General features: G+C 35.4%; 1 protein-coding gene across 1 annotated transcript in view; it reads right to left on the reverse strand.

Annotated features, from left to right (window-relative positions):
• SCAPER (S-phase cyclin A-associated protein in the ER) overlaps positions 1-22,716 on the reverse strand; it is a 605,860-nt gene that overhangs the window by 421,213 nt on the left and 161,931 nt on the right. The window contains exons 11-15 of the mRNA XM_011982670.1: positions 21,999-22,169; positions 20,658-20,733; positions 20,431-20,548; positions 20,055-20,166; positions 8,909-9,049 (exon numbers count right to left, since the gene is read on the reverse strand). Coding sequence (XP_011838060.1) covers positions 8,909-9,049; positions 20,055-20,166; positions 20,431-20,548; positions 20,658-20,733; positions 21,999-22,169 — 618 coding nt within the window. The remainder of the gene's footprint in view (positions 1-8,908; positions 9,050-20,054; positions 20,167-20,430; positions 20,549-20,657; positions 20,734-21,998; positions 22,170-22,716) is intronic.

A 22,716-nucleotide genomic window follows, 5' to 3' on the forward strand; every position in this document is an offset into this window, starting at 1 on the left:
TTGGTGGGAATGTAAATTAGTTCAGCCACTGTGGAAGGCAGTATGGCAATTTCTCAAAGAACTTAAAACACAACTACCATTTGACCCAGCAATTCCATTACTGGGGATCTATCCACTGGAAAGCAAATTATTATACCAAAAAGACACATGCAGTCATATGTTCACTGCCATGCTATTCACAATAGCAAAGACATGGAATCAACCCAGGAGTCCACTGATAGTGCCCATCAATAGACTGGATTAAAAAAATGTGGTGCATATACACCATGGAATACTATGCAACCAAAAAAAGAATGAAACTGTATCCTTTGCAACAACATGGATGGAACTGAAGGTCATAATCCTAAGTGAATTAATGCAGGAACAGTAAACCAAAGGACAATTTTTTCATTTGTAAGTGGGAGCTAAACAATAAGCACATATGGACATAAACATGGGAACAATAGATACTGCAGACTACTAGAGGTGGAGAGGGAAGAGAGAGAAGGATTAAAAACTACTTATTGGCCTGTAATTCCAGCACTTTGGCAGTCTAACGTGGGTGGATCACCTGAGGTTAGGAGTTCAAGACCAGCCTGGCCAAAATGGTGAAACCTCATGTCTACTAAAAAAAAAGAAAAAAAATTAGCCAGGCACGGTGGCCTGTGCTTGTAATCACCGCTACTCGGGAGGCTGAGGCGGAAGAATCACTTGAACCCAGGAGGCAGCTGTGTCAGTGAGCCAAGATCGTGCCACTGCACTCCAGCCTGGGCGACAGAGCGAGACTCCATCTCAAAAAACAAAACAAAACAAAACAAACCTACCTATTGAGTACTATGCTCATTACTTGGGTGCAATATATCCATGGAACAAACCTGCACATGTACCCCGTGTATCCAAAATAGAAGTTGGAATTTTAAGAAAAAGAATTAAAAGTACTATAAATGGCAGCTGATATCCTCATGTAAAGATACCAGGGAGTTGACCATCCATCTCTATGGAAATTATTTAAACTGTGACAAACAGTTAGGTTAATTTGCTTAAAAGACTCACTTTGGCTTAATAAAATCATATTGAAAGTAAGTATATTAAGCAATTAGACAAGTCAAAATGTATATAAGTCATATGGTAAAACATCACAAAATGAGAATACTAAAGTAATAAGTACAGTGGTAAAATCAGAGCCTTTGGAACCAGAAAGGTCTGGATTTAATTCTGCCTTTATGATCATCAATAATCTACCTACAGACTGTTGCTCGAAAATAAACAGATACAAATACTAATAACACATACATCAGAAATTCCACTTCCAGCCATAAGTAACAGGATGAGATTTACCCTTGCACTTTAAACAACTAACAAAATTGGACAAATATATGAAATACCTAAATTCAATTAATGTAATACACCATATCAATAGAACAAGGACAAAAAATATAGTGTAACAGCAATAGATGGAGAAGAAGCATTTGACAAAATCCAATATCCCTTCATAATAAAAACATTCAACAAACGATGAATAAAAATGAACTTCCTTGACCCGATAAAGGACATATAGTTGTCCCTCAGTATCCATTGGAGATTGATTCCAGGATCCACTACGGATACCAAAATGCAGATGCTGAAGTCCCTTACAGTTGATGCTCTGCATTCATGGATTCAACCACCTGCTGATCAAGACTACTACGGATGTGTAGTCTCACTACTTCTATTCAACAATATACTATAGGTTCTAGCCAGAGCAATTAAACAAGAAAAAGAAATCAAAGACATCCAACTGGAAAGCAAAAGCAAAACTAACTATATTTGCAGATTATGTGATCTTGTTTATGAAAACTCCTAAAGAATTCACTAAAAAGCTATTAAAACTAATGAAGGAGTTCAAACAAGATTATAAGACATAAGATCAATACATAAAAATTGATTATATGTTACACATTTGCAATGAATAATCCAAAATGAAATTAAGATAACAATATCATTTATAATTGCATCCAAAAGAATACTTACAAATAAATTAAAACAAAGCAGTAAAATACTTGCATGTTGAAAACAAAACAATGCTGAAAGAAATTAAAGAAGACAAACAAATAGAAAGAAATTCCATGTTCATAAATTGGAAGACTAATATTAAGATGATAATACTACTCAAAGGGATATAAAGATACGTAATCCCTAACACAATGCCAATGGGCTTTTTTGCAGATATGAAAAACCAAACCTCAATTCACATGGAATTGCAAGGTGCATTTCATTGGTACCTCATGTTCTGTGGGGATAGGGATAACAAAATTGGAGGACTCATGGTTCCATTTCAAAGCTTACTAAAAAGCTACAGTAATCAAAATAGTGTGGTATTGGCATAAAGACAGACATACAGACTGCTATGGTTTGGCTGTCTGTCCCTTCAAACCACATGTTGAAATATGTGATCTGGCCGGGCGTGGTTGCTCTCACGTGTAATCCCAGCACTTTGGGAGACCGAGGCGGGCAGATCACGAGGTCAAGAGATCAAGACCATCCTGGTCAAAATGGTGAAACCTTGTATCTACTAAAAATACAAACCTTAGCTGGTGTGGTGGCGCGCACCTGTACTCCCAGCTACTTGGTAGGCTGAGGCAGGAGAATCGCTTGAACCCAGGAGGTATAGGTTGCAGTGAGCCAAGATCACACCACTGCACTCTAGCCTGGCAACAGAGTGAGACTCCATCTCAAAAAATATATATATATGTAATCAATATGTGAAACATTAATTGCCAATGTTGGAGGTAGAGGCCTAATGGGAAGTGTTTGGGTCATGGGAACAGATCCCTCATGAATAGATTAATGCCCTCAGGGGAAAGGGGTGAGCTCTGCTATATTAGTTCCTGCAAAAGTTCCCTCAAGAGCTGGTTGTTTATAAGAGTCTGGTACCTCCCTCCTCTTACTGCCTCCTCTTTCACCATGTGATCTGCACATGCTGACTCTCCTACACCTTCTGCCATCACTGGAGTCAGCCTGAGGCCCTCAAGAGAAGGCAATGATGGTGCCATGCTTCTTGTACAGCCTACAGAATAGTGAGCTAAATAAACTTCTTCTCTTTATAAATTACCCAGCCTCAAGTATTCCTTTATCACAACACAAATGGGCTGAGACAGACCAATGGGAGGGTTTGTCTCTTCAACAAATGGTGCTGGGAAATATGTATATTCTTATGCAAAATAATTAAGTTGAACCCCTACCTCAGATCACACACAAAAATTAACTCAAAATGTTTTTATGATTTAAATATAAAAATCTAAAACCACAAAATCTCAGAAGAAAACAAAGAGGTAAATCTTCATGACCTTTGATTTGATAATTATTTCCTAGCACCAAAAACTAAGCAACAAAAAAAGATAAATAAATTGGAATTTAACATTAAAAATTTTTATTAAAAGAACATTATCAAGAAAGTGAAAAGACAACTTGCAAAATTAAAGAAAGTATTTGCAAATCACAAGTTTCATAAGGATCTAGTATCCAGAACATATAAAGAACTCTTATAACTAAACAACGAAAAGATGAACTGCCCAGGTAAAAAGTGAGCAAAGGATTTTGAACAGAGATTTTTTTCCAAGAAGATATACAAATGGCCAAAAAGTACATGAAAAGATGCTCAACAGTATTAGTCTTTGGGGAATAGATAAATTTCTTGAGTGACACAAATTATATAATAGAAACAGATATTAGGAATAGCTCTACGTAAATTAAAGAAATAAAACTTTTAGGCATAAACCCTCCCACAAAGAAAACCAGATCCAGATAGCTTCCTTGGTGGATTTCACCAAAAAAAAAAAAAAAATTAAACAATAAATTGTACCAATTCTACACAAACAACTCTAAAGAAACTGAAGATAATGGAAGCCTTCCTAAATCACTTTACAAAGCCAGCATATCCTGTTACCAAAAACAAAGACATTAAAGAAAAAAAACTATAAACACCCTCGGTCATGAACACTGATGCAAAAATTCCTAAAATTTTAGCAAATCAAATTCACCAATATATAAAAATGATAATATACTATGACTACATGAGGTTTATCCCAGAAATGCACAGTTGATTTAATATATGAAAATCAACCAGTGAAATTCATCATTAAAAAATTTTTTAAATTATATCTTAATTGACAAAACACCATGTGAACAATTTTAAAGTCCAATCATGGTAAAGATTTTCAGTAAACTAAGACTAGAAAGAAATTTCCTCAATTTGATAACAAACATCTATGAAACATCTATAGCTAATATCATACTTAATGGTGAAGAGTAAATGCTTTTCTCCTGAGACTGGGAACAAGGAAAGACGTCAGCTCTCTTCACAACTCTCAACACTGTAGTAGTCCCGGCCATTGCAATACAAGGAGATAAAAAATAAAAAACATACAGACTGGAAAGAAAGAAATAACAATAGACCTAATAAGTGAGTTTATTAGCAAGGCTGTAGAATACAAGGTACGTATACAGAAATCAACTGCACTGCTATATATTAGCAATAAACAGAAAAAAAAACCATTGAATATACCATCAAACATATGAACCATAGATAAATTTCACAAAATAGATGCAAAGGCAAGAATCTAAATAAGTTGAGATATATATCATGTTCATGGAAATGCTCAATATCATTAAGATGTCAATTCTCCCCCAAATTAATCTATAAATTCAATGCAAACCCATTTTAAACCCAGATAGGCTTTAAAAAAATCTTTGTAGAAATTCAAAAGCTGATCCTGTAATTTATATGGAATACAAAGGATCTAAAATAGCCAAAATAGCTCGGAAAAAAACAACAAAGCTTACGGACGTGTACTTTCTGATTTCAATTTATTATGAAGGTACAATAATCAAGATAGAGTGGTACTGGTATAAAAACAGGCACAGAGATAAAGGAAACAGAATCAAGTTAGAAAGAAAACTCACATATTCATGGCCAATTCATTTTCAACAATGTTATTAAAGCTATTCAATGTAAAAAGAACAGTCTTAAACAACTGGTGCTGGAACAGTACATACCCACATGAAAAAAAAATCTCAACCATAACTCATAATACACACAAGTACAAAACCTAAAAAATCAAATCAAAAAAATTTAGAAAACATGAATTAGACCTGTAACTAGTAAGGACATTGATCAGTAATTTAGAAATCTCCTAAGAAAATCCCTGGACCTTATGGCTTCATGGGTGAATTCTACCAAACACTTAAAGAACTAACACCAAACCTTCTCAAACTCCAAACAACTGAAGAGGAGAGAATACATCCTAACTCATTCTATGGGGCCAGCATTACCCTGATACCAAAACCTGACAGAAACTAAAAGAAAAAAAATATAGACCAATATCCTTTATCAATATTAACGCAAAAACTCTCAACAAAATACTAGCAAAGCATATTAAAAGAATTATACACCATGACCAAGTAGGATTTATTCCTGGAAGGGTTCGACATACGGAAACTGACCAATGTAATATAACATATTAACAGAATTAAAGAGGAAAAAAACATACAGTCTCAATTGATGCACAAGAAAACATTTGACAATTAAACATTTTTCATGACAAAAAACAACAAACTAGGAACAGAACAAACTCAAAAGCGATATATGAAAAAACCTCAACAAATATCATACTCAATGGTAAAAGACTGAGAGCTTTTACTCTGCTATTAGGAACAAGATAAAGATACCTGCTTTCATCACTTTTTTTTTATTGAGACGGAGTCTTGCTCTGTCACCCAGGCTGGAGTGCAGTGGCGCGATCTAGGCTCATTGCAAGCTCCACTTCCCGGGTTCACGCCATTCTCCTGCCTCAGCCTCCCAAGTAGCTGGGACTATAGGTGCCCACCACCACGCTCAGCTAATTTTTTTGTATATTTAGTAGAGACGGGGTTTCACTGTGTCAGCCAGGATGGTCTCAATCTCCTGACCTCGTGATCTGCCCGCCTCAGCCTCCCAAAATGCTGGGATTACAGGTGTGAGCCACTGTGCCTGGCCGCTTTCACCGCTTCTATTTAAAGTAGCACTAGAAATTCAAGCCAGAAGAATTAGGAAAGTAAAAGAAATAGTGTCCAAATTTAGAAAATAGTAAGATTATCTTTGTTCACAGATGATATGAACTTATATGTAGAAAACACTTACAGATTCCACCAAACAAAAACTGTTAGAACTAATAAAAATTCAGTAAAGAAGCAGGATACAAAGTCAACATACAAAAATCAATTGCATTTCTATACACTAACAAGGAACAATCTGAAAAGGAGATTATGAAAACAATCCCATTAACAATAGCATCAAAAATAATAAAACACTTAGTAATTAACCAAGGAGGCAAAAGATACATACAATAAAAAGTACAAAACATTGTTGAAAAATTAAAGACAACACAAATAAATAAAAAATTATCCCATGATCATGAACCAGAACACTTAAAATTGTTAAGACATCAACAATACACAAAGTGATCTATAGATTCAATGCAATCTCTATCAAAATCCCAATGATGACTATGCAGGAACAGAAAAGTCCACCCTAAAATTCATATGGAATCTCAAGGGACCCCAAATAACCAAAACAATCTTTAAAAAGAACAACAAAATTGGATGACTCACACTTCCTAATTTCAAAACTTAAAACTACAAACATCAAAACAGTATAGTACTAGCACTAAAACAAACATACAGACCTATGGAATAGAACAGGGAGCTAAGAAATAGACCCTCACAGATATAGTCAAATGATCTTTGACAAGGATGCCAAGACAATTTAATGTACAAAGAACAGTCTTTTCAGCAAATGGCAATGGGAAAACTCGACAGTCACATGCAAAAGAATCAAGCTAAACCTTTACCTAACTCCATATACTGAAATTAACTCAAAATGGATCAATTACCTAAATGTAAGATCTAAAGCTATAAAACTCTTAGAAGACACAGGATCAAAGTGTCACGACACTAGATTTTGCAATGACTTACTGGATATGACACCAAAGTCACAGGCAACAAAAGAAAAAACAGACAAATTGGACTTTGCGAAAATTAAAATATTTTGCATGTCAAAAGATGTTACTGTCAAAGTAAAAATGCAACCCACAGAATGGGAGAAAACATTTGCAAATCATATCTTTGATTTAAAAACAAATTGATATCAAGAATATATGAAGAAGTCTTAAAACTCCACAACAAAAAAACAAACAACTCAATTCAAAAATGGGCAAATGACTTGAATAGACATTTCTCCAAAGAGGATATACAAATGGCCAATAAGCACATGAAAAGATGCTCAACACCACTAATCATTAGAGAAATGCAAATCAAAACTACAACAAGACACCAAATAACACACATCAGAATGACTACTATCACAAAAACAAAATGATGGAAGTTAGACAGGATATGGAATAACTGGAACCCTTGTGCACTACTGATGGGAATGTAAAAATGTTGAACTACATGTAGAAAACAGCATGGTGATTCCTCAAAAAATTAAAAATAGAATTACCATAAGATCCAGACTTTCCAATTCTGGGTATATACCCAAAAGAATTCAAAGCAGGGACTCGAGAGTTATTTGTACATCCATATTTACAACAGCACTGTTCACAATAGCTAAAGTGTAGTAATAACTCAAATGTCCATTGAGATATGAACGGATAAGCAAAATGTGGTATATACATACAATGGAAAATTACTCAGCCTGAAAGGGATGGAGATTCTAACATATGCTATAACACTGAAGACCTAATGCTAAATGAAATAAGCCAGTCACAAAAAGATAAAATTATATCATATCATTCCATTTATAAGAGGCACTTAGAGTAGTCAAAATCATAGATCTAGAAAGTAGAATGATCATTGCCAGGGGCTGGTGGTGAGAATGAGGAGTTACTGTTTAATGAGCACAGAGTTTCAGTTTTACAAGATGAAAAAGACTAATGGAGATACATGGTGGTGATGACTGCATAACATGAATGCATTAAAACCACTGAACTGTATACTTAACAGATGATAAATATTACATTATGTTTTTCCCACAAAAAAAGGAAAAAAAATTAGACTCTATACACATATTTTAAAAATTACTGAAATTAAAATGTGTAACTGTGTCAAGTGCTGGTCAGAATATAGCACAACTAGAACTCCCATTCACTACTGGTAGGAATGGAAAACCATGTGTAAAACTTAAACATGAACCTATTGTAAGATGCTATACTAATCCACTCCTAGGTTTTCATAAAATAAAAATGAAAGTACACATCTGCACAAAGACATATACATGAATTGCCACAGCAGCTATATTTGTAATAGAAAAAAACTGGAAAGAAAACACACGTCCATCAACAAGTGACTGGGTTAACAAATCACGGTATTTCCATACATAAAGAAATGGAAGGAATGACTCAGCAATGAAAAGGAAGGAATTATTCACACACAACAGGATGAAGTTCCAAGTAACTATTATGAGGGAAAGCCAGAGAAAAGAATAGATAATGTATGATTCCACACACATAAGTTCTAGAAAATGCAAACATTTATACTGATAGAAAGCAGATCAGTAATTAGATAAGAGTTGAATGAAGGAATGAATTACAAAGAGGAATTGTATATTATGTTCATTGTACTGATAGTTTCAAGGATATAATACATGTCAAAACTCATCAAATGGAATAAATTACATATGTGCTGCTTATTATCTATCAATTATACCTTTGTATAATAAAACAATAATAGATGGCTCACAGAATTATCAAAGGGATAAAATATTGCACCTCGTAAGTTTTAAATGAGCCTGTAAAATGCTGTTATCCTAGAACAGAATAAACACTGGATAAACATTATCTTCTATTACTATTATATAACAATTGAAAAAAGTACTTGGGTAATTAAGTTAACATTTAAAGCTCTTATGATATACCTTAGCTTCTTCTTCTTGTGCTTTTTTCACAATTGCTTGTAATTGTACTTCTCGCTTAAACTCAGCATGAAGTAATTTTTCTTCCATCATCCTGCGTCGTTGATCTAGTAATTCTTCCTTCCACTTCCGGACATCCTTCTCCTGCGTATAGTGAATTATCACATCCTTAATTTCAATATATACAATCATTTAAATGAAGTACTAATAAATGGTTTATGAAATATAAACTCTAAGTGTGGAAAAATGTGCAGCAACGTGACTAACAATTAAGGACGAGAACTATGAGGCCGGACTACCTAAATTCATAATCTACATTGGCCACTTACTAGCTGCATAATCTAGACAACTTTTTTAGCCTATGTCTCAGTTTCCTTATCTATAAACAGCAAATAAAAATAATAATATTACCTAACTCACAGGATTATTTGAAGGTTCATAAAACTCTCAGAACAGTGGCTTAGATATGCCTCTACAGAAATATTTGCATTATTCTTGTACCGTTATCATGAGTATGTTTAAAATGAATATAGTGTATATTTAACCTTATAAACGTTAACATCTCTATGATGTAACCCACATTCAAGAAAAATAAGTAATTTTATCCTAGAAACTGAAAAATGATACCTAACAAATCACATTATTTGCATAAGAAACATTCTCTGAAGGAACAGAGAGGGTTTCATCTACAAAAAAAATAGACATAATAATCGCTACTTGATGTTGTTTTAAGAAATTCACCCTTAAAATTTTAATTCCTTAAAACAACCTCAAACAGAAGAAGTAAAAGCTTGTTCTGTGCTCTAGGAAATAAGATTCAGCACCATGAAAATAAATTATAGAAAATCAGAAGATGGGTCAATATGAGTGGAAAAAACCTAAAATTTTATTTGAGTTGTTTCTCTCAATAATTGTGTTGAACCATCCAAAAAAGTATGATGCAAAAATAGCACTACACGAAGAGCTAGATGACATGTCCTTAAAGCCTCAGCTCTGCAAATTATTGGTTGTGTAACACTGGAAACAACACTTAGCCTCTCCTAGATTGTTTTTACATCTATAAAATGAGGTTCAGCACCTGCCTTGTGTACATCATAGAGTTATTGTGGTGATGTGATGACATCACTCACGTGAAACAGTGTTGAAAACAATAATCCATCATACAAACGGAAGATGAAAATTGCCATTAAAATTAATTTAAGGGATACCTACATTGATGAGAAAATAACCAGAACACATCTAAAGTCTTGTATACTTTCACTAATCAATGATTTTCTTGCATGAATACTTGGAGATGATGTTTAGATAAAAGAAAATATACTATAATTGTGCTGGTATTTAAAAACACAGTAAGAGAAGAATTGTGATTGTGTTAGAGCACTTCTCTTAAGCTAAAATTAAAATAATACATTGACTCTTGTAAAACTCCACAAGAGACTGCTTTTCATATCTAATCTATTCAGCTACATGACAAATTATTGAGATTCAAGTAAAAATAAAACTCAAATAATTTTCTTATAGTCCTAGTCAACTTTACACTGTACTCAACAGAATCTTGCATTACCTAATGTATTTTTATGAACATTCAAATTATGTGGTCCAACTATTTCTCCCAAATTTAAACTACACAGTAAAAGTAATCCAAATAATATGCTTAACCTATGACTATTTATACTCTTTTCTAATACCAGAAGGTAACAAAAGAGTTCACCTGTAATTACAATATAGTGGCCATATATCTTTCATCATGCTGTGTTAGGTACTTGTAGTATGGAGCCTCTGAGATGCTGCCCAGTGATCTAAGCCACCTGGTTTTAAGATCCTTATGTAATCTCCTCCTATATTGTATCAGAACTGTGACCAAAAGAATACAGCAAAAGCGATGCTATAAAACTCAGCACAACTTCCTTTTATTAACTCTCTTAGGTACTTTTTCCTTTCTCTCCCTGACTCTCTCTCTCTGATTTTCTATGGAGAAACCACTGGCCATGTCATGAAGACACTTGGGCTGTAGAAAGGTATACTTGGCAAGAAACTGAGGTTTCTGGCCCACAGCCAAAGGGGAACAAAAGTCAGCAAATAACCGCACAAATGAGTATGGAAGTGGATCCTCCAGACCCAGATGACTATGACCTGACTGATAGCTTGACTAAAAATTCATCAGGCTGGAAGCAGTGGCTCATGCCTGTTATCCCAGTACTTGGGAGGCAGATCACTTCAGGTCAGAAGTTCGAGACCAGTCTGGCCAACGTGGTGAAATCTCGTCTCTACCAAAAATATAAAAAATTAGCCAGGTGTGGTGGCGCATGCCTGTAATCCCAGATCCTCAAGAGGCTGAGACAGGAGTATCACTTGAACTCGGGAGGTGGAGGCTGCAGTGAGCCGAGATTGTGCCATGGCACTCCAGCCTAGGCGACAGAGCCAGACTCCATCGTGAAAAAAAAAAAAAAAAAAAATCATCAGAGACCCAGAGCAAGAATGATGGCCAGGTATGATGGCTCACACCTGGAATTCCAGTGCTTTAGAAGGCCAAGGTAGAAGGATTGCTTGATGCCAGGAGTTCAAGACCAGTCTGGGCAACATGGCAAGACCCTGTCTCTACAAAAAAAATTAAAAATTTAACCAGGCACGATGGCATGTGCCTGTAATCTTGGTTAGTCAAGAGGTTGAGGCAGGAGGATGGCTTCAGCCCAGAAGTTCTAGGCTGCAGTGAGCTATGCTGCATCACCGTATCCCATCCTGGATGACAGAGCAAGTCCCTGGCTCCAAATAAAACAATAAAAGAATCACTATGCAATTCCTGGTTGCATTTTTCACAGAAATAGTGACCTGATAAATGTTTGCTGTTTTAAGCTAAGTTTTTCCGTTATTTGTCATACAGCATAGATAACACAGTACTCAGTTATAAGAGTGACTGTATATTAAGCAACATCCATCCTAGCACTATGTTACTGTTTTACATACTTGCCTCATTTAAGCATCACAACAGGTTAATAACTACAATTGTCATTTTTCAGAAAAAGAAACTGAAATACAATAATGTTAAGTAACTTGCTCAGGGAATCATAGCTTATTATATGACAAAATCAGGATTTAAACTTGGTTGGCTATCTCCAGAGCCCATGTTATTTCCACTTACCACACTGATCAATAGTTATTCTGCTCTAAATACACAGACTCTCTTCTGCAAATATAATTAGTGCTTATCCAAACTTGATCATCTTTCCCTGATGTTGAAAATAATGGTTTTCCTCTTCTAATCAGTTTACATCCCATTACATTCATAGATTTTCTAATGAAGGAATATCTTTGAATTCCAAGAATAAACTCAAAGTTTCCTATGTTTTCAGGTATTTTGTTTTTTGTTAACTGCAGTCATGATGCTGTACATTACATCATCAGAAATTATTAATGTTGCATAAGTCAAACTTTTGTACCCTTTGACCAATACCACTCCATCTCCCCTCTCTGCTTCTATGAATGTGACTTTTTCATATTCCACACAGAAGTGAGATCATGCAGCATTTCTCTCTGTGTCTCTTTTCACTTAGTTTAATATCTCTAGCTCCATCCACGTTGTCACAAATGTTAAAATTTCATTCTTTTTAAGGCTAGATAATATTGTTTTTATATATATACACACACATATATATATATGAACACACACACATTTCATTCGTCAGCAGACACTCAGGTTGTTTCCGTATCTTGGCTATTATGAATAATGTTACAGTGAACATGGGTGCACAGATATCTCTTCTTGACCCAGATTTCAATTCCTTTGTATATATACCCAGAAGAACAACTGCTGATCATATGATAGGCTCTGTTTTAATTTTTTGAGGAAATTCCATATTGCTTACTATAATGGTTATACAAATTTACATTCCTACCAACAGCATACAAGGATTCCATTTTCTCCACATCCTCCCCAATACGTGCCTCCTGTCATTTTGAGAATAGCCATCCTAACAAGCATCAGGTGATACTTCACTCAAGTCCGATTTCCATTTCCCTGATCATTATAGATGCCGAGAACCTTTCCATGTACCTGTTAGCCTTTTGGATTTCTCCTTTTGAGAAGTGTCTCTTTAAGTCCTTTGCCCATTTTTGAGTCAGGCTGTTTTCTTGCCATTGAGTTGTGTGAGTACTTCAAATATTTTGGATATTAATGTCTTATTTGATATATTTTTTACAAATATTTTTCTCATTCCATAGCTGTCTTTTCATTTTGATAATTTTTTCATTTGCTGTACAGGTTTTTAATTTAATTCCACATGTCTAATTTTGCTTTTGTTGCCTGTGTTTTTCTGTCATATTCAAACAATTATCACCAAGATCAATGTCAAGGTTTTTACGAAAGTTTTCTTCTAAAAGTTGTATGGTTTCAGATCTTATGTTTAAGCCTTTAATCCATTTTGGGTTGATTTTTGTGTATGGTGTAAGATAAGCGTCCAATTTCATTCTTTTGCACGTGGATACCCAGAATTCCCAATATCCTTTGTTGAAAAGATTATGCTTTCCCCATTGTAGGTTCTCAGCATCCTTGTCAAAGACCAGTTGCCCATAATTGCATAGGTTTATTTCTGGGTTTTCTATTAAGTTTCATTGGTCTGTGTGTATGTTTGTATGCTAGTGCCAAATTGTTTGATTACTATACTTTTATAACAAAATTTGAAGTTAGAAAGTATTATGACTATAGCCTTTGCTCTTCTTGCTGAAGATTACTTTCGATCTTTGGGGTCTTTTGGAGCTTCACATGAATTTTAGGACTGTTTCTCTATTTCTCTAAAAACAAATGGTTGGGGTTCTGATAGAGATTGCACTGAAACTGTAGATCACTTAAGGCTGTATGGACATTATAATAATATTAATACTTCTAATCCACGAACTCGGATGTCTATTTACTTGCTGCTTTAAATTTTTTTTTCATAAACTTATAATTTTCACTACACAAGTGATTCAACTCCCTGCTTAATTCCTAAGTATTTTATTCTTTTTGTTGCTAATATAAGGAAAACTGTATCCTTAATTTCTCTCTCATATAGATCATAGTTAGTGTATGAAAACCCCACTGATTCCTAAGCATGTTGATTTTGTATCTCTAAACATTACTGAATTCATATATTATTTCTCCAAGTTTTCTGTGGAATCTTTAAGGTTTTCCATATTTATGATGTTATCTACAAATAGATAATTTTACTTCTTTCCCTTCCCATATAATGCATTCATTTCTTCTTCTTGCCTGACTGCTTTTCCCAGTATTTCTAGTACTACGTTGGAGAGAAATGGTAAAAGTGGGGATACTTGCCTTTTACCAAATCTTAGAGAAAAAGCTTTCAGTTTTTCCCAATTATGATGTTAACTGTGGGTTGTTCATATATGGGCTGTCTTAGTCTGTTCTGTGCTGCTATAACAGAATATCAGAAACTAGGTAATTTATTAAGAAAAGAAATGTATTTATCATAAAATAGTTCTGGAGACTGGAAGTCCAATAACAAGGTGGTGGCATCTGATGAGGTTCTTCTTATGAAATCAACCCCGGAGGAAAGCAACAGGATAAGAGAGGGCAAAGGGTGGCAGGGGCACTATGGGGAGCTGAATCCAACCTTTTATAAGGCACCCACTCCTGCAATAAGGACCCACTTCCACAATAATGGTATCAATCCATTCATAAGGGCAGAGCCAATATAACCCAATCTCCTCCTAAAGAACCCACCTCTTAATATGGTTACAATAGTAATTAAACTTCAATATGTGTTTTGGAGGGGATAAACATTAAAACAACAGCATTGGCCTATATTGTATTGAGAAAAGTTCCTTCTATACCTATTATGTTGAGAGTTTTTTTTCATGAAAGGATATTGAACTTTGTCAAGTGTTTATCCTGCATCTATTGAGATATTAGTGTTTTTTTGTCTTTCACTGTATTAATACAGTATACTGCATTTATAGATTTTAGTATATTTCACTATACTTACATTCCAGAGATAAATCCCACTCAATCATGGTATGACTGTTAATGTATTCTTGAATTTGGTTTGCTAGTATTTTAAAGAGGATTTCTGCATCTATGTTTATCTGGAATATTGGCCTGTAGTTCTCCCCTTTCTTGTGTTTCTGCCTAGATTTGGAATCAGAGTGATGCAGGTCTCATAACACAAGTTTGGGCGTTGTAAGAGACAGGAAAAACTAAATTGTTTTTCCTACTGTCACATACAACACAATAACAATTCTCTTCACCCAGATTTCTATGGGGTTTTTCTCACACTGACCACTTCCCTGACGCCACCTAGCTGTCATATAATTCAATCCAATTCTGACATTATCTACCTGGTCCCACAGGTAAGGGCTCAGTCCCACAAGACTGCCCCCACAACTTCAGATGCTAATCACAAGTCCCAAGTTCTGACCCATACTTCTGACAAACCAGCTATAAATTTGGGATTCTCACAACTGTCTCCTCAAGTTTGATTCATTTGCTAGAGTGGCCCATAGAACTCAAGGAAACACTTTTACTTACTATTGCCAATTTATTACAAAGGAACTTTTAAAGGATGCAGATAAACAGCTAGATGGAAAAGATGCCTAGGGCAAAGTGTGAAGAAGGGACATGAAACTTACATGCCCTCTCCAGGTGTGCCACCTTTCAGGTACCTCCACATGTTTAACAACCCAGAAACTCCCCAAACTCTGTTCTTGGGATTTTTAATGGAAACTTCATTACAGAGGCATGATTTATTAAATCACTGGCTTTGGCAATCAACCGAACCTGGAGGTCCAAGTTCTGGTAGCCAGCACCAATTCTGAGGCTATCCAGGACACTACCAAGAGTAGCGTCATTACAACAAAAGATGCTCCTATCACTCAGCAAAGCCCAAGACATTTAGGAACTCTGTTTCAGATGCTCTTATCACTCAAGAAATTACAAAGATCATAGAAATTATCTGTTGGGAACCAGGGTCAAACGTCACATATTGGAAAAACAATATTATCCTAGTGCTTCTATCTACCAGAGTTTTAGGAGCTCTAAGTCAGGAACCAGGGGCAGAGACCAATATAATATTTCTTATTTCACAAAAGTGTTCCCTCTTCTATTTTTCAGAAAAGTTCAAGAAAGGCTGGTACTATTTCTCCTTTAAATGTTTCATAGAATTCATCAGTGAAGTCATCTGGCCCTAGGCTTTTTTTGTTGGTTTTCTGATTGAGTAATTCAATCTCTGTATTTGTTATTGGTCTGTTTCGGCTCTTTATTTCTTCTTGATTCAGTAATGTTGGGTTGTATATTTCTAGGAATTTATCCACTTCTTCCAAGGTTATCCAATCTGGTGCCATAAATTATTGATAATAGTTCTTTATGATCCTTTTTGTTTCTCTGTTATCCATTGTAAGGACTCTACTTTCGTTTCTAATTTATCTAAGTCTTTTTTTTCTTAGACTAGCTAAGAGTTTGATTTTTTTTTATCTTTCCACAAAACCAAGCCTGTTTTGTTGATTTTTTCCCCATTGTTTTTCTCTTTTGAATTTAATTTTTTTGTACTCTAATCATCATTTCTTTCCATATAGTAACTTTGGGGTTAGTTTGTTTTTTCTTTTTCTAGTTCTGTGAGTTAAAAAACTAGGTTAAGTGAGATCTTTCTTCTCTTCTAATTTAGGCATGTATTACTATAATCTTCCCTCAGAGTCTTGTTTTGCTACATCTCACAAATTTTAGTGAGTTATATTTGTTTTCATTTGCTTCAAGGTATTATTTAAATTCCCCTTTATTTCCTCTTTTACCAAATAGTTGTTCAACTGTATGTTTAGTTTTCACATTTTTGCTAATTTTCCCATTTTCTATTATTGATTTCTAGATTCATTCCACCATGGTCTAAAAGATATTGGTATGATTTCCATCTTCTTAAATTTCTAAATACTAGTGTTGTGACCTAACACATGATCTATTCTGAAGAATGTTTCATGTGCACTTGAGAAGAATGAGTATTCTGCTGATTTGGAGGTAGAAAATCCTGTATATATTTCTTAGGTACATTTAGTGTACAGTGTTGTAAGTCAGGTGTTTCATTATTGATTTTCTACCTGAATGTTCCATCCATTATTGACAGTGGAACACTGAAGTCTCCTACTATTATTTTATTGCTACCATTTTCTCCCTTCAGATTTGTATTTGTTTTATATATTTATAAGATTGCTGGGTGCAGATATATTTAAATTGTTGTATCCTTCTGTTAAACTGACTCTTTTGTCATTATTTAATGGCCTTCTTCCTCTCTAGGGACAGTTCTTGTCCTAAAGTCTGTTTTGTCTAAGTTTAGCCACTTCTGCTCTCTTTTGGTTATAATTTACATGGAATAAGATATTCCTTCGTGTTCAGCCAAGTCTGTTCAAAGCAGCATATGGTTGGGTATTTTTTCTTTAATTCATTGAGTCACTCTATGCCCTTTGATTGGGGAGTTTAATCCATTTATACTTGAAGTAATTATTAACAGTAAGTACAGATTTATTACTGCCATTTTGCTACTTATTTTCTGCTTGTTTTGCAGGCTTTTGTTCCTTACTCTATTGCTATCTTCATTTGTTATTTGATTGTGGGGTTTTTTTTCCTAATGGTTTGGTTTGATTTCTCTTTAGCATTTGTGTATTTACAATAGGTTTGCCTTTGTGGTTACAATTGTCTACTTTAATTTGGTAACAACGTAAATTCAATGGCCTACAAAACTCTACACTTTTACCTACCCGTACACTATGTTTTTTTGAAGTCAGAGTTTACTACTTTTCATACTGTAAATCCAATATCAATTTTCTGTCATTATACTTATTTTTAATACCTTTCTGTCTTTTAAGTCCTCTCCCCCACCCTACCTTAGTAACAGGATGCTGCTCTGTTTCCCAGGCTGCAGTGCAATGGGGCAATCCTAGCTCACTGCAGCCTCAAACTCCCAGGTTCAAGTGATCCTTCTGCCTCGGTTTCACAGGTAGCTGAGACTACAGGTGCCTACCACCATAACTGATAATTTTTTTGTTCTTCCTTCTTTTTGTAGAGATGAGGTCTTGCTACATTGTTCAGGCTGGTGTGAGACACCCGGCCTCATGTGATCTTCCCACCTCAGCCTCCTAAAGCAGTGGGATTACGAGTGTGAGTCACCACACCCAGCCTTCTTTAAAGTTTTATATTGGGGTTGCAGTTATTTCTGTATCACCCTTAACAGTATTATGTTATTCTATATTTGACTGTACATTTACCCCTGAGCTTTACATACTTTCTTTCATACGTTTTTACATTGGTGTTTATCATTTTTCTATTCCATTTTAAGAACTCCATTAGCATTTCTTCTCAGGCAAGCCTAGTGATGACAAACTCCGTCAATTTTCATGTGTCTGGGAAAGACTTTATCTCCTTTCATTTTTAAGGATAGCTTTCCAGGGTATAATAATCATGGTTGGTCAGGTTTCCCCCTCCCCCCCCCCCAGTACTTTGAATATATCATCCCATTACCTCCTAGCCTGGAATATACATGTTGAGAAATTCACTGATCATTTCACGGGGGTAGAGGCCGGCTTCCCTTGTATGAGATGAGTTGCCTTTCTCAGGCAGCTTTCAAAATTCTATCTTTGAGTTTTGACAATTATAGTAAGTCTTGATGTAGACTTCTTTAACTGTTGTGGGGTTCTGTGAGCTTGAGTCTGGATATCTCTTTTGCTCTCCATATTTAGGAAGTTTTGGGTTATTTCTTTTAAAAAAGAAAAAAGCTTTCTGCCTGCTTCTCTTCAATCCCTATAATGCATATATTCATTCAATTCTAGTGTCCCATAAGTTCCAGAGACTTTCTTCATTTTTTTCATTCTTTCTTTCCTCTTACTGGGTAATTCCAAATGACCTGTTTTCAAGTTCTCTTGATTCTTTCTTCTGCTTCACTAAGTCTGCTGCTGAAGCTCTCTACTGCACTTTCTAGTTTCTTCAGCGTATTTTTCACCTCTAGAATTTCTGTTTGGTTCTTTCTCATGGCTTCACTTTCTTGATGTTCTCATTTTGTTTTTATGTTGTTTTCCTGATTTTGTTACATTATTTATCTGTGTTCTCTTACAGTTCACTGACCTTCAACAGTTATTTTGAATATTTTATCAGGGACTTCATGGATCTTCATTTGTTTGGATTGCTTGCTGGATATTTATTGTATTCTCTTGGTGGTGTCAAGTTTTCCTGATTTTTCATGTTCCTTGTATCTTTGCATTGCTGTCTGTGCACTTAAAGAAGTAGTCACATTCTCCAGTCTTTATGGACTGGCTTCAGAAAGGATAGCCAATTACTCAGATGGGAGCACTGCCTTGGGGGGAATGCAGGAGTATATTATTGCACTAAGCCTAGTGGCACACAGAGTGCCAAAGTGCAGGCAAGTACAACAACTCCTGGTTTATATGTATGCACTGGCGTGGCAGCTCAGGGAGCTACAGTTGGCAATATCAGTAACAGGGCAGTCCTCAGCTCCAAAAGCTACAGGGTGTAGGCAGTGGCTGCCAGCAGCACCTCTGTGTTAAGAAGTGAGCACCCCCGGGTAGGTGGGAGCCAAGGAAGGTGGTGGCAGAGGCCAGGTGGAGTTTGGTTGCAGGCATACATGTGGCAGTGGGGGCCATGGCCAGCTGTGGCCATGTGTGTGCATGGCTATTTGGCCCGCTGCATATGGACATGGATTGACAACAACTGTGGGACAGGGCGGTAGCTTGCATTCCTCCAGCTGAAGGGGTTGGCTGCAGACATATAAACAAGTAAAAACCAGAGCCAAGAGCAAGGACCAGGGCTGGCCATGGGCAAACACACTACAAACTGATAGTCTTAGGCTCCAAATTGTCTACCAGGTCATTCTACTCTTTAGACAAACCTCTCCAAGGAAACCCTCCAATGAAAATGGCAAAAGACAAGTAGAGCTTTAATAATCCATGCTAACCCTGCAAAATATCAATTTACTAGATAATTTGAAAATGATGATTTGTTTATAGTTAACCTTCTTGGATTCAATAGATTAAAATGCCTTGTTTCCTAGCAAATCTAATTATTTTATGGTTATTTTAGCTTCTCTCAGACCAGAAGTAGAGTTGAAAATAAGCCCACTAACTTCAGACTATCATAATTTCCTAAAAAATAAAAACTCACCCTTTCTAACAATTTCTGAAGCTTTAATGTTTTCTCTTCACGTAACTTTTCCCTTAGTTGCTGTGCTTTCATTTGTTTTTCTTCATGTTTCTTCTTAGATTCTGCAATTGTTCTATTAATACAAACAAATGGACAAGAGACATGAAATGTTTACATGATAAGGCCAGAAAAAGTGTTCTTTAGACTTCATAGTTCTTAAAGTATGCAAAACTAATTTTGGCCCAACACTTCAGGAAAGCTTTGTTACTTTTCAATGGATCTGAAACTGTCCTGAAGTAATGTGCCCAAAAATGCCATGTAGCATTTTTATTTAACAATCAAGAGTGGCTAGTTTTCTTCCTGTGAACCACTTCAAATTAATTTTCAAATGCCAGACCTTTTACGAGAGGGTGAAGAAAGTTTTTCATGCATGTGAATTCCATGCCCTGGAGGTCTAGCAGGTTCTTCTTCTACAATGTCCCCCCAGGATGTATTTTGGCGCCAAGACTCACGAGCTGTTTAGAAAAAAATACTATCATTGTTTAACCACATAGGTCTATAAAACATTTGAGAACAAACTTTTGAACACTGTACTAACACAGCCAATATGCATATACACAATACCTTCATAGTCTGCAAGGACATCGTTCCAGTCCATGGACATACCACAGAAAGATACACTCCCACTGCCCATGCTGGCCTAAAATGTAATAAGGGAAGCTGAAAATCAAATCTTTGAACACAATTACAACTTTAGAAAATGAACCACACATGAAAATTTCCTACCTATTGTTAATATAGTCCATTTAACCAACAGTTAAAAACCAGGAAAACAGTACCTACCAGTACACTCATAATAATTACCAAGTTAAAATACACAGCCTATTCATATTAAGAGCCTAGCAGCCATTAACAGCAGAGACAAATGAAGTAAATTTAAGAAATATACTGGTCTTATCCTATTACTACATAAATGCTAACATATACAGACCAAATACTGAAGAACTGAAGATTGTTTGGCATTAAAATTTAATAAACCAATATGTAAAACATTTAAAGTTATTTTATTCTTTAACAAATTCCCATCATTAACATATATATCCTAAGCACTTAGTAAAGGAAGGTAGTGTATCATTTGCTCATTTATTTATTTATTTATTTATTTTTGAGATTGAGTCTCACTCTGTGGCCCAGGCTGGAGTGCAGTGGCATGATCTCAGCTCACTGCAACCTCCACCTCCCGGGTTCAAACTATTCTCCTGCCTCAGCCTCCCGAGTAGCTGGGACTACAGGAGCCCGCCACCACACCCGGCTAATTTTTGTATTTTTAATAGAGGCGGGGTTTCATCATATTGGCCAGGCTGGTCGCAAACTCCTGACCTTGTGATCCACCAGACTCGGCCTCCCAAAGTGCTGGGATTACAGGCGTGAGCCACCATGCCCAGCCTACTTTTTGCTAATAGAATACAAAAGTAAAATACCTTAGCTTTGTCTTCACTCTCTATAAATTATAATTAGAGTAATGTTGAGTTCTTACTTTATGTCAGACTCAATTTTTTAACTGTTTTTAATAGAGCGGGGTTTTGCCATGTTGCCCAGGCTGGTCTCGAACTCCTGTCCTCAAGCAATCCTACTGCCTTGACCTCCCAAAGTGCTGAGATTACAGGCATACAGCACCACGACTGGCCTAGACTCAATTTCTTGACTGGTAAAATCACAATAACAACTTCTAATTTGTCAACTGTATCATATATGAAAATACTTAGTAATGGTAAAGTGCTAACAAAAGATTTGCTATTGTTTATTATATAAGTCTAAATCATCCTGAGAATAATAGTTATGATTACTGAACATGATTTTTAAGTAACTAATTTTAAATAGGACTAGATGGACTCCAAGTCTTTCTGGCCCAGATAATTTTGTTTCTAAATATAAATTTTGAATAGTTATGTTAAAAAGTCTCACAGAAAAATCACTGTCGTTGTCAGTTTCAATGTTAATATCATTGTTTTCTTCAGCTTCAATTTCTCTAGTTAACTGTTCTTCTTCAGCAATAGCACTAGCAATGGCTTCTTCATTGGCCTTTTCTAGACGATCTGCTAGCTCTTCTTTTTTAGCAAGGACTTCTGCCATGGACTATAAAGTTAAAAACACATAAACAAAAAGAAAAATCATCACTTGACTGGAAAGTAATCATTTTTTATGTTATAACATGAACTCAACAGTATACATAAAATTGTACTGATCTAGAACCATAAAAGGTGGGGTTCTATATAGGCTCATCCACTTACTAGCTGTGTGCCTTAGAAGCTTCTAAAAACCAAGAACCTACTTGGTATTCCATAAAATGGAACAATAATCAATGATTTGCCTTATTTACCAGACAGCTATGTATCAGAAACTGTGAAGTTATTTATTTAACAGGTATTATTAATGACAAAGTGTGAATTTCATTTAAGTGCCAAAATTTAAAACAATTATAGATTGAATACACTCATTAAATGTAAAATCAAAATAGTATACTATAATGGGAACATGGAAAGAATATATGCTATACTGGTGATGATGTTTTCTGAACATATATACACCTAACTTTAAAAAATGCATTATAAATAATAAAAACACATGAAATTCATTAATTAATAAATCCTCATGAGAAGCTAAAAATGTATACTCATGGGGA

Source organism: Mandrillus leucophaeus, unplaced genomic scaffold (genome assembly GCF_000951045.1).
Source record: "Mandrillus leucophaeus isolate KB7577 unplaced genomic scaffold, Mleu.le_1.0 Scaffold241, whole genome shotgun sequence".
Lineage (NCBI taxonomy): Eukaryota > Metazoa > Chordata > Mammalia > Primates > Cercopithecidae > Mandrillus > Mandrillus leucophaeus.